General features: G+C 35.0%; 4 protein-coding genes and 2 long non-coding RNA genes across 8 annotated transcripts in view; 2 read left to right on the top strand and 4 right to left on the bottom strand.

Annotated features, from left to right (window-relative positions):
* Positions 3,246–3,584, bottom strand: LOC104793180. The gene is made up of 2 exons (XR_769213.1): positions 3,475–3,584; positions 3,246–3,284 (listed from the first exon to the last, which is right to left on the bottom strand). It is a non-coding gene; the product is annotated as an uncharacterized LOC104793180 (long non-coding RNA).
* Positions 3,736–4,145, bottom strand: LOC104793179. Its single transcript, XR_769212.2, has 3 exons — positions 4,132–4,145; positions 3,921–4,050; positions 3,736–3,813 (listed from the first exon to the last, which is right to left on the bottom strand). It is a non-coding gene; the product is annotated as an uncharacterized LOC104793179 (long non-coding RNA).
* Positions 4,367–5,359, bottom strand: LOC104699408 (mitogen-activated protein kinase kinase kinase YODA-like). Its single transcript, XM_010414716.1, has one exon. The coding sequence runs from the start codon at positions 5,357–5,359 to the stop codon at positions 4,367–4,369; it is 993 nt and encodes a 330-aa protein (XP_010413018.1).
* On the top strand, positions 6,407–7,482 carry LOC104793178 (protein COLD-REGULATED 15A, chloroplastic-like). Its single transcript, XM_010519478.2, has 2 exons — positions 6,407–6,722; positions 6,979–7,482. The coding sequence occupies exons 1-2, from the start codon at positions 6,526–6,528 to the stop codon at positions 7,202–7,204; spliced, it is 423 nt and encodes a 140-aa protein (XP_010517780.1). The 5' UTR covers positions 6,407–6,525; the 3' UTR covers positions 7,205–7,482.
* Positions 8,402–9,482, top strand: LOC104793177 (protein COLD-REGULATED 15B, chloroplastic-like). The gene is made up of 2 exons (XM_010519477.2): positions 8,402–8,689; positions 9,150–9,482. The coding sequence occupies exons 1-2, from the start codon at positions 8,493–8,495 to the stop codon at positions 9,373–9,375; spliced, it is 423 nt and encodes a 140-aa protein (XP_010517779.1). The 5' UTR covers positions 8,402–8,492; the 3' UTR covers positions 9,376–9,482.
* The window catches only part of LOC104793176 (DEAD-box ATP-dependent RNA helicase 37), a 6,233-nt gene continuing 3,979 nt past the window's right edge, over positions 9,948–12,201 (bottom strand). For all 3 annotated transcript variants that reach the window (XM_019226799.1, XM_019226800.1, XM_019226801.1), the window contains exons 7-8: positions 10,904–11,017; positions 9,948–10,653 (exon numbers count right to left, since the gene is read on the bottom strand). In XM_019226799.1, coding sequence (XP_019082344.1) covers positions 10,144–10,653; positions 10,904–11,017 — 624 coding nt within the window. In that variant the 3' untranslated portion in view covers positions 9,948–10,143. The remainder of the gene's footprint in view (positions 10,654–10,903; positions 11,018–12,201) is intronic.

Below are 12,201 nucleotides of genomic sequence, written 5' to 3'. Positions count from 1 at the left end.
GGCCTTGAATGTTTACTAGATTTTAAGTAGTTTTTGGATTCTGATTCTTTGAAAATCTATTTTTTTACCATTCAAGATTTTCAAAAAATAGATTCCCTTGAATTTAGAGAAACTAGTTTTTGAGTGGTTTCTTGCAATTTCAAAGAGAAACTAAAAACCATAATTTGTGGTTTTTGTAAAAAATAATTATTTTCAACGAGAACATTTTTAATTTTTGAGTTTTTGATTTTTTTATTTATTAATTTTAAATTCAATAGCAAAAACTAAAAATTAAAAAATCAGAAACTAAAATTCAAAATCTAAAATCTAAAAACCAAAAACCATCTAAAAACTAATTACCATTCATGATCTATATTTTTCTCTATAAATAGATTTTTTTTCTTATCTACAATTTATTATATATGATAATAAAATATTTAGTCTGTTTGTTCATGTAATTATATATTCCCATTATTTTCAAATATAATTTTTAGGATTATGCACACAAAAATAAGAGATTACTTAATTTTTGTTTAATTTTTAACATCTATACTGGGATTACACTTAGGAATAAAAGAAAAAACATATAAACGAGTATACCATATAGTGCCCCTAAAACAAAAATCTGTTGAGATACACAAAATAAGGACGACAAGGTCAAATTGGTAAGATTATATGGCTTTGATGCGCGGATCCAGACCGACCCGGTTTAAAAATATTGGGATCCTGTTTTGCTAGATTGACTCTCGAATATATGCACTCTCGTGTCCAAACATGTCAGTTGCCTGGAAATAAAAATGAAACTAAACAAATTACACTAATTACAAAGATATCCAATCAACAAAATACTAACTATATTTTAAATCTTTTAAATAGTAAGTGGTTTAGGAAATATCCAATATTTTCGGATTCATCTACCTATTAAAATTTTAAAACATAAATAACATCGGATTAGGAAATAATTAAGTCATTAATTAGAGCCTAGTTACCATAAAGTGTGAAGTGAATTACACAAATCTTATTTCATCATTCATATATATATATATATATATATATATATATTCTCGAATCCTACATACCATAAGAGGTGGAGCTGTTGCTAAATTTTAGTAACCTTTTGAAATTGATACATTTAGATATTCAGAACTTCTAAATCTTAGAAACTAACACTGAAATATTTTTTAACATTAATGATTTTTTTTTTTTAACAATTACAAAAAAAAACAAATCTTTGCAAAAATTTGTTACCCACGAAATTCAAAATTTATCACTTCTTCAATTAGTTTATGATATAATGATAATTCCAAACTTTTGTTTCCCTATTAATTTCGAAATCGTAACAATATAAAATTGCATTCATATTTTTGGAAATTCAAATANTTTTTGAGAAGTAGTGCCTAAGTAAATTATTGGCGAACAAAAGAAATATTCATTTTTCTCTTAGTATTTAGGAAATCATTTAAGTAGAGAGTTGAATTGAATGATATTGGCCGTATTGTGGCGGATGCTAGGNAGTTAACACTCTGCGACTCTTAAAACCATTTAAAAATGCATACACTTCTTTGATCATATTGGCTGCAAATGCTTTCACAGGCATTGCAATGATCAGAGCTGCAAATGCTTTCACAAGCCCTACAATGATCAAGGCTTTCAATCAACTTACTTCCCTTTAGTGTAACTATTAAATATANAGGTACTTTCTTGTCAATTCTGCCTTAAATCCATTACTCTCGGAAGCTCTCGTGTCATTTCTCTAATGACATTTAAATTCCCAAATCTATACTAGTGATAAAAAATATGTAGCCCAAACTAACACATAAAGAATTTGACTCCCCCACTATATGTAGGTTGGTAGTGCCACTGCTAATGCGGCATGATAATCTTTTTGATATTAATATACGAGGTGAAATATAGTCTGAACAATTTTCCCATGTACATATATAAATTTGTTGTTTACTGCTGCAAATTTTAAAGTTACATATTGTTCTAAAAAGCAGTGAACTTATCTGTTTATATTAATATCAATTGATATGAGCTCATAGTATAAGTATTGATATGTCAGTGTGTAAAGAAACAAACGACTATCGCCAGTTGTGTGTGTCTATGGCTTATTTAGATTATCATGAGAGATTGAAATTAAATTGCGAAATGTGGGTGGACCTCCTTTTTATTTTATTTTTCCCCGATCTCCTTCTCAATTATTGAACACTTGAATCTCGATCGAGCAGATTATTATCGATTGGTTCTATATATATTTACCTAAATTAATCACTTCGTGTTGTCTCTTTGTCAAAAAAATAATAATAAAAAATAACTTCTTGTTGTCTTCAGTTTTGGATCTTGAGTCGATTAATATAAGCCTATATTCTTATAAATCCTCATCTGAGTTGTATGCTAGTGTTTTGATTCACAATTAGGACTTTTGAACAAATTTGCGTGGTTATGCATAATCATGCTACACTCACCACTGGCGAGATCTCTAAGTTACCCATTTCGTAATACGTATAGTATATATATAGAGATGATAGATGATATATACTAGTATCCGGTAAATTCTTGCATGATGTGCATGGCATTAGAAAATATCGAGTGCTTCAATTGTTATTTAATGCTCTGTAAAACTGTATTTTTATGAGTTCATCTAGCTATATGGCCACACATTTGAATAAAATAATATGGGTCTCCAAAATAATATATCGCATTATTTACCCTTTTGCAGTTTTCATTTTCAACACGTCTCATAATTTAATCAAATCTAAAATAAGATCCACCGATTTTCATTTCTTACATATAATAAAATCTACCAAAGAAGAAGAGGAAGAATAAAACTCTCTCCATAATCACCGGCGAAAAGATGATTATAATGAGAAGTTGTAGATACTTTTTTTTGGTCGTCTGCACTTATTTTCACACTATATGCATATATGAAAGAAGTATAGCGTTTGAGTTTCTTTTTATCACTTGCCTTTGGTATGTCAAAATAGCTTCCAGATTCTACACCGGCGGAGATTAAGAAAGCTTACTATAACTGTATGAAATCTTGTCATCCAGACTTGAGTGGCAATGACCCTGAAACCACAAATTTTCCCCAGAGGTTATCCCAATAGGAAGGTGTTTCGTCTGTGTTTTTCCGCTTCATCATTCTACTTCTAGCTAGCTTGTTTCTGAAACACAGGTATGCCACAAGGCAAAGTTATGCTCATCTAAATGATTATTGCAAATAGTATTGGAAGGATTTCGAAGTTGATGATATTGATAGTTCATACCAAAACTTTTGCTTGCCTCTTTTCCCATCGAGATCTCGCCTGAAATGGGATTCAAAGATTGATCAGTTAGATGATAAATAAAGAAGTATAGGCTATTATCTTGTTTCGTAAGGGAAGAAAACATGGGCCAATGTCAATATGTAAGTGGGAATAAAAAGACTAAGGAGTAGAAGGAGAAAGACTAGGAGCATTTCAGCTACAGAAGAGAGAGTTTTTATTTCCTTCTTACCATTCTGAAAACATCAACTGCTCCTGACCCCATTCCAGAAAGCATCAGAGCAACCTGATCAATCAATGACAATTTAGCAACGGCTTAAATGCAAACAGTTTAGCAACGAGTACATAATCAAGAAATCATCGCAATGCCTTGTGGTTCTTTACAATGAACAATAAGAGAAATGCTCGTCTTACCTTCACTCTTTCAACCCTTCGCATCTCATCTTCGAGCAATGACAACACCAAGCTGAATTAAATCTTGGTTGCCACGTTGGTTACAGGCCCTTTGCTCTTCCAAAATCTTCCTCAGTTTCAAATATATCTGGAGCCACATTGGCACAATTTTTGCAGCCTGTTTAACAGCAAAAATAGATCCAGAATCATCAGAGTCGGTACCAAAATTTTCACCACGGCCACAAACGAAGTGCATTGAATTGAAGTTTCAAGAAAATAAAATACCTATACAAGCAAACTCATCAACAAAAACATGATCTCTTGGGCTAGAGTCATCAAGAAAAGGATTGGTGGCAGTCACAGCATAACCATGAATTTCATCGTAAACCATACGCTGTACAGGGTCACTTAGAATCTGCAATGCAACAAAAGCACATGGGACCTTCCAACTAAAAAACGCTTACAAATGTGAAGTCAAGTAAAGAAACTTACTCACCTCATAGATATCGACTCTGTAACTTGAGTTTCAGTTCTAAACTAAGGAACAGAGATGAATTCGACACACTAATCTGTAACTTGATGCGGATATGTAAACAATATGATTCAAGCAAAAAAAGTGTATCTAATTGTAAATGTCACAACAAACATTGAGAACTGAGATCTACTTGTTGTATCGACTCTGTAACTTGAGTTCCAGTTCTAAACTAAGGAACAAAGATGAATTCAACACACTACTGAACAGGAATGAAACTAAAAGCTGGAGGCTTGGGAGGCATAATCTTCACCTTGAGGTGTTTAAACTGTGGAGGCTTTGGTGGAATAATCTTTAACTTGATGGCCTTTTTAGAAATCGGCAACGAGGAATCGTAGATCGTATCTTCCATCCTCTGTTCACCACGCAAGAACTGATGCAACAATAAATCCGAAGCGCTTCCTCTCTCCTTAGGGTTCCTTGCTAAACATGTTTCTATAAACTTCCTTGCATCACACGGTAGACTCTCGGGAATCTCCGGCGCTTCTCCATGCAATAGAACCGCCGCAAGATCTTCATAGTTAATCTCCGACCATGGATAAACACCGGTATACATCTCCAATACTATGCACCCTAACGACCACAAATCTAGGGCTTTCTCAGCCACGTTATCGCGGACTGATTCTGGCGACATGTAAATGGGAGTTCCCATAAACGGGTTATCAACTTCCCAGCAATCCGATTTTTCTCCGACTTTTCTCGAAGATCCAAAGTCTGAAATCTCCAATTCGTAAGACTCTCTACATGGAAAGATAAGTAGATTATCTGGTTTTAGATCGCAGTGGACATAACCGTGGCTATGAACAGAGACCAATCCTTGAAGAATCATTCGGGTGAAGTCTCTGATCAGAGTATCTGACAATCTACTGTCTTTGTAACTGTCGATGAACGTTGCTAAGCTCCCTGCAGATGCGTACTCCATAACCATCCTGTAAACTCGGAATCCGTCGACATCAAAATCCTCTTCTAAAGTATAATTCCCATAGCATTGGACGATGCTTCGACAGCCCTTGAGTTTGGATAGAACCTGAATCTCTCTTTCGAGAGTGTCGTATTCTTCGCATTCAGCGGTTTTTACGGCTGCGTAAAGCGGCAAAGAGCTGTCGTCGTCGCTTTTGATGTACTTGACGAGGTTGACTGATCCGCACGAACCTTTTCCCAAGAACTTCACGAACTCTGTTTTTGGTGTCATCGTAAGAAGAGTTAGGTTTCTTAATCTCTAGGTTTCTTGTAACTTTTGAGGTGAAATTTATAACCCTAGAGAAGACCGAATCACTTGAGAAATTGCAGCAAGAGAGAGTTAAAAAGGAAAATCTGTTAGTTTTTTTTTTGTAGGGTTCTTTTAAGTCTGTTAAGCTATTAATTTTGGTATAACATCCGGAGAGTGTAAGCAATGGATCTTGTCCGTTGGATCCATTTTAAGCCTTTTTTTCAGTGGACTTCAATATAATTTTATGAAATTAAATTATGCATTTTCTATTTCGTATTGGATTAGGAGATATTACTGTCCCTCAGATTATTTTATCTTTTAAAAAATCTAGGATCAGGATTCGAATTAAAAAAAAAAAAAGGCAATACGTTAGAGTGAAAAAAAATAATTAACGACTGATAATAATAGCAAAAAAATTTCTATAGCCTAATCCACAATCTGTTTTGGCTGAAAAAACTAATTCCAAATAGTATAACAAGGATATGATATATATATATATATATATATATTTTTTTTTACAAGATATATATCTTTTAGATCATATAGTTTTTGAAAGTGGAATAATGAAATATATTTGGATTTAAGTCATTTGGGCCATTATTAGTTTTACATTGAGGTTTTGCAACCATGTTTGTTTATTTTTGTATAGGCTCTTGGTAGTTTGGGCTTGCAAAACCAAATTAACTTGTCGGCCGACATACATTTGTTTTTATAACAAAAGGTGAATGAATACACGTGAAGCAAATGAGAACGACCCTTTACTCAAAATTGCAAAATAAAAATAAAAATACAAATGCTGATAACATGTAAGTTTTTTGTTGCCAAAAATGCTAGCATGTAATGCAACCACAAATTCATGGCCGACCTGCTTTTTTTTTTTTTCTTTTTTGCTTTTTTTGGAAACCACAAATATGATTACACGTTGCCAAAAAAGAACGTACAGAAAGTCTCATCTTATTATTCCATAGTTACAGATAATAGCAAAACGCTATAAAATATCTTACTCGAACACGTAGTTTTGGAGTCTAATTGGTCTATCGATCTATAAAACGATACTACTGGGAGAATAGGTTCTTATCATCTCACTTTGTTCGATCCTCCTCTAAAAACTCATCTTTTGCTCCCAAAGACCCAAAGAGATATCTCTCATGGCGATGTCTTTCTCAGGAGCTGTTCTCACTGGCATGGGTTCTTCTTTCCACAGTGGAGCCAAGCAAAGCGGCATTAGTTCTGTCGGAGTAATTAGCCGAAAGACTCAGTTCGTCGTCGTCGCTCAGCGCAAGAAGCCTTTGGTCTACGCCGCTAAAGGCGATGGCAACATCCTTGATGACCTCAACGAGGCCACGTAAGTCCACATTCTTTCTTTTAATATCTTGCCTCGTAATTAAGGATTTTATTAGGGAATGTTAATATATATTATTGGAAGTTTGATTGTTTTGAGCTAATTTTTATGATTTTATTTTGAATATATACCACAAACTTAAGCCGCCATCCTATAAGTTTAGCTTGGATATAGCCCTAAATTTATCGACGTTTCTGTTGACTGCTTTAGATATGTGTGTTTAACATTACTTTTTGTTTCATATTAATTACAAATACAGAAAGAAAGCTTCAGATTTCGTGACTGACAAGACAAAGGAAGCGTTGGCAGATGGTGAGAAAGCAAAAGACTACGTTGTTGAGAAAACGAGTGAAAACACAGATACATTGACTAAAGAAGCTGAGAAAGCTGCGGCGTATGTGGAGGAAAAAGGAAAAGAAGGAGCAAACAACGCGGCTGAGTTCGCTGAGGGTAAAGCAGGAGATGCTAAGGATGCCACAAAGTAGGGTCTTAATCAATTAATTCAAACACCTAAACTCGTAGAGATATATGGATCCATCTTCTCTATCTCTCTTCATGTTTAATATTTTACAATAAGATCAGTCTGTTGTAATTTTTCTATTAATTTCACATCAACCCTAGAAATAAGACATGGCTCGCAGTTAAAAAATTGTCTTTCAACGAGCTAGTTCTAGGATGAGCATCGATACGCTCGTACGTCTCTTTTGTAACGAACATATATAATGGTATGGCATTAGCCCATTCCAAGCAAAGATATTTAGAATATGTGGAAGGATAACAATGGTATGACAATGGTACCAACAATATTACCACCACATATATCTCCCCGTCACATACATTATCAAGAAGTCTATCAAATAATTAGATTGTCTCTGTTGACGACACCAAAAAAACAAACAAACATAGATTATGTCTGTCTGATACTATGACTCTCCCAAATGTGAGGGTTCTATTAGTATTAGTTAGTGAAACTTAAATCACACCCTAAACTAGCTCAAAAGTTAAGGTATGTCAACATGTCATGTGGCTTTGCCACAACACCACATTGTTCAATGTTCACATACCTAACCAATTGGGACATGGCTCCTTTATTTGTTGCTGGTTTCAAGTAAGAGGATCTTCAATTATACATGCTCTATCTCATATTTCTCAAAATTTAACTTTCCTTTCTAGCTTATTGTATATATATAACGTTGTTGTTGTTGAGACATTGGTATAAAATAGCCCTAAGGCATTGAAGTATGGGTTTTGTAGAAATATATAATACTATTAGCAGCTTAACTAACAGTTTGGACTGTAGGTTAACAAAAAAAAGTTAGAAGTTGTTTTAAGTCAATTGCTAAAAATGGCTAAATTGACACACATGCATATATTAACACACATTTTCAACTTAACGTTGAACCTTGCCATTTGCAAATCAAATACAAGTGCTAGCTAACATTGGTAGCCAAAAATGCTAACATGTATATAACGGTTATAACCACAACTTGATGGCCGACCTCTTTTTGTTGTTGTTGATAGCCATAGAAATAAGAACACGTAGCTAAATACAAACGAACGAACGAAAACTCTTTCTTATTCGATAGCTAAAGATAATAGCAATGCGCAAAAATATCTAGCACTGACACGTGTAAATTTGGATTCTCATTGGTCGAGAGAGCTATAAAATTATACTATTGGAGGTTAGAGGTTTCTCATCTCACTTTCTCTCCTATACAAACTCTTCCTTTTATTTATTACCTTCTAGAAAAACATCTTTAAAAGAGATCTCTCATGGCGATGTCTTTCTCAGGAGCTGTTCTCAGTGGCATGGGTTCTTCTTTCCACAGCGTAGGAACCAAGCAGAGCAGCGTTGGTGCCGTCGGATTTGGCCGGAAGAGTGAACTTGTCGTCGTTGCTCAGCGCAAGAAGTCGTTGGTATACGCCGTTAAAGGTGACGGCAACATCCTCGATGACATCAACGACGCGACGTGAGTCTATATTACATCTTTTTTAATAGTTTTCCTCGCGACTAATTTAGTCTATCTAGATATTTACTCAAAAACTCTCATGTACATTTACGTACTTCACATGGTTTTTTTCTTTGTTTTGGTTAATTACATCATATTAGTTTGATAAACAGATAAAGAATCACTGTACGTAATATAATTAATGGTCTTTGCTGAGGATTGAGTTTTATCCACCGAGCTGATCTATGGCTACCAATTGAAATATATATACGATCTACTTTTATAAAAAAAAGAACTTTACTGTAATAAGTATATGATAAAAGTAAATATTTATCTTCGAAATATATATTGTACAAGATATTTGTGAGTACTCTTTAAAAACAAACGACTCAAATTCATGACCAAATAAATAGTATATTTTTGATATATGTTTTAAGACCGTTGGTCAGTAATGAATGTTAATTAATATATGTATGTGTAGAAAGAAAGCTTCAGATTTCATGACGGAAAAGACAAAGGAAGCTTTGGTGGATGGTGAGAAAGCAAAAGACTACGTTGTTGAGAAAACCGTTGAAGCCAATGAGACGACGACTGATGAAGCTAAGAAAGCTTTTGATTATGTGACGGAGAAAGGCAAAGAAGCCGGAAACAAGGCGGCTGAGTTCGTAGAGGGTAAAGCAGGAGAGGCTAAGGATGCCATAAAGTAATTAGGCCCTGATTTAACCACTCTTAATTATGTTACAATAAGATCAGTTTGTACGTGTTAATTTTTCTTTTTCACCATTTGAAAATTGAAATGAAGATCTGTTAATTACTCAAAAATAGCTCATTAAATTCTTATCATATATGATTAAAAAAGAAACTAGGTAATAGTGTAATACGTATAGTATCATGGTATTTCAAGGATAATTAACCCTAGCTAATGCAGAATTAGTTTAGAATATAACATTTTATCGATTTTACTCTCTTAAGTGATAATATTTAACTAACAAATTCATTGTTCTAAAAATTATGCAATCACATCACATAAGACCTTGATAATAATAATAATAATAAACCACTAATTATCAAATTATAGTTCTTACAAATTATCACTTATTTTAGTTCTTGAAATTAATATCATAAAGCTCCTTGCCTTGAAATCAATTAGCTAAATAGATTTATCTGTGGAATGCTCCATAACTAACTTAACGGGAAAACTCTTCTACAAACCCATATGATAATAAGAAACTGATGTCTGTTCTTTTTACGACAACCCCTAATAATATAGCCTGTAAAATATCAAAACACCTAAAACAGCAACAAATTGTTATATATCCATCTCTTGAGTAAAAATCTCATAGGTGTAAGGGGCAAATACATTCTCTCTCTCTCTCTCTCTCTCTCTCTCTCTCTCTCTCTCTTTGTGAATGTAGAAGAAAAACAAAGTAGTCAAAAGTTATGACCAGACCAAAAAAGAAAAAAACATTGGCAGCTTAGTCCCAAGCACTTGGAGTTTCTCCGCCATATCCACCACTTGGGGCACCGCCATATCCCCCACCGTAGCCTCCTCCTCCGCCGTAGCCTCCTCCTCCACCACCATAGTAATCATTACCACCTCCTCCTCTACTGTAAGACCCTTCCCTTCTAAAGTCACGACCACCAAACCGACCACCAGACCGCCGATTCTTACCACCACCAAAAGAGGAGCGTGATGCATACCGAGTGAGCCATGCAGGGACTTCCTGGTTAGCTTCTTGCATCAGCTCAGAGAGCGGTCTGGCCAGTGAGGTGTTGCCATCGTTGAAGAAGGCAGTTGCCAATCCTGATTTGCCAGCACGTCCTGTTCGTCCAATGCGGTGGACATAGTCATCAATGTCATTTGGTAGATCAAAGTTGACCACATGAGCCACGAGCGGAATGTCAAGCCCACGGGCTGCTACATCTGTTGCGACCAAAATCGGTGTTCTTCCACTCTTAAAGGCCTTCAGTGCCACTTCTCTTTCCTTCAATGCATACATAGTAACACAATAACTTAGTCAGATACACTAGTTCCTAATACTTATCGATAATGACAACCAACCAAAAAGTTAATTTCAACAGTGTCCTTCAAATTTTGATTGTTATAGGTTTAGTTGCAATGAACTATATTCCTACACGAGATCGTCTTTTTGGTCTCAATATTGAATTGGTACGATTGGATTTTGATGTCCACATTAACACACAAGATTCTCAGCTTCAAATTGAATAACAAACCTGCTGTGTTCGGTCACCGTGAATTGAGGTTGCTGGAAATCCATTGATGCACAGCCAATTTTCCAAAGAGTCAGCACCCCTCTTTGTCTCCACAAAAACTAAGGTCAGGGCTTGCTGCAATTATGAGGAGAACAGAATCATCAAGAGGTCTGACGGAGCATGTCGAAAAATTGAGAGAAGACCAGCTACGTTGGTAAAAAAACATGAACTAAACAAAAGACGATTCAAACAAAAGAGGAGTATCAGTTTTACCTTGCCTTGGATGCCATTCTCTCTCTGAGCGTGAAGCAGGTCCATGAGATGACTTCTCTTGTCAGAGTCAAGGACAAACTCAACCCTTTGGACAATTAAATCAGTACTAGAACCCACTCTACCCACAGCCAAAAATATATAATTTGCTAAGAAATCAGCTGCAAGTCTCTGCAAAAGAAACAAATATGCCAATCTATTAAAACTTGGAAATGATTTTATGCAAACGTAGCTTTAACAAATATTATGCAGCTTTAATCCATTAACGCAAGTGGTATTGTAATTCTCTGATATATAGAACTATCAGCAACATGTCAGTTAAATGGAGATGGCCATCACTTCATGAAACAGATGTATAGGCTAGCTAGCATCACAACAGGACTAGAATTCATGTAATTAGCTTAAAACCAGAAAGACTCTCAGAATTTCTGCAGAACAACTATGTCTATCGTCGTCATTACATACTGTTTAAGTTTATATTAGACAATTTCTCTTTCCCCTCTTTTTTAGAGAACCACAGGAATTTAACTGGACACAGAAGGGACTTAAGACTGAAGTCCAATATAGAAAAATGTAACTAGCAGTAACATGAAAGGAAAAAATATGGAACACAAGAATCCCACACATGTCAAAGAATGGGTAATAAGAGAGAGAGTGATAAAGTTCGCAAATTATTATATTTCAACCAATGAGAAGGTGAACAAGAAAAAGTGATTACAGAAACAAGTAAACTAACCTGAATCTCTCTTGGAAAAGTAGCACTAAACAACAATGTCTGTCTAATTCCACGTGGAGGCATATCCATTTGTTCAACAATCTTTCTAATTTGCGGTTCAAAACCCATGTCCAGCATCCTATCGGCCTCATCAAGAGCTAAAAATCTAATCATCTGCATTGAGACTCTAGCTCTCTCGAGTAAATCATTTAGTCGACCAGGAGTTGCCACAAGAATATCAACTCCCCTCTCAAGTTCCCTGAGCTGCAAAATCAACAAGACACCAGATTAACATGCTGAAGTTTGAATACAGAATAAGTAACACATACAGTGA

Source organism: Camelina sativa, chromosome 6, assembly GCF_000633955.1.
Source record: "Camelina sativa cultivar DH55 chromosome 6, Cs, whole genome shotgun sequence".
Lineage (NCBI taxonomy): Eukaryota > Viridiplantae > Streptophyta > Magnoliopsida > Brassicales > Brassicaceae > Camelina > Camelina sativa.
Note: the sequence above shows the minus strand (reverse complement) of the source record. Positions and strands in the feature narration are given on the sequence as shown.

What these genes read in the sequence shown, in the direction of transcription:
- LOC104699408 (XM_010414716.1), bottom strand. Translation starts at nt 5,359, where the DNA reads ATGACACCAAAAACAGAGTTCGTGAAGTTCTTGGGAAAAGGTTCGTGC.
- LOC104793178 (XM_010519478.2), top strand. Translation starts at nt 6,526, where the DNA reads ATGGCGATGTCTTTCTCAGGAGCTGTTCTCACTGGCATGGGTTCTTCT. An exon ending in GATGACCTCAACGAGGCCAC is followed by an intron (nt 6,723 to 6,978) that starts GTAAGTCCACAT and finishes TTACAAATACAG; the next exon opens with AAAGAAAGCTTCAGATTTCG.
- LOC104793177 (XM_010519477.2), top strand. Translation starts at nt 8,493, where the DNA reads ATGGCGATGTCTTTCTCAGGAGCTGTTCTCAGTGGCATGGGTTCTTCT. An exon ending in GATGACATCAACGACGCGAC is followed by an intron (nt 8,690 to 9,149) that starts GTGAGTCTATAT and finishes ATGTATGTGTAG; the next exon opens with AAAGAAAGCTTCAGATTTCA.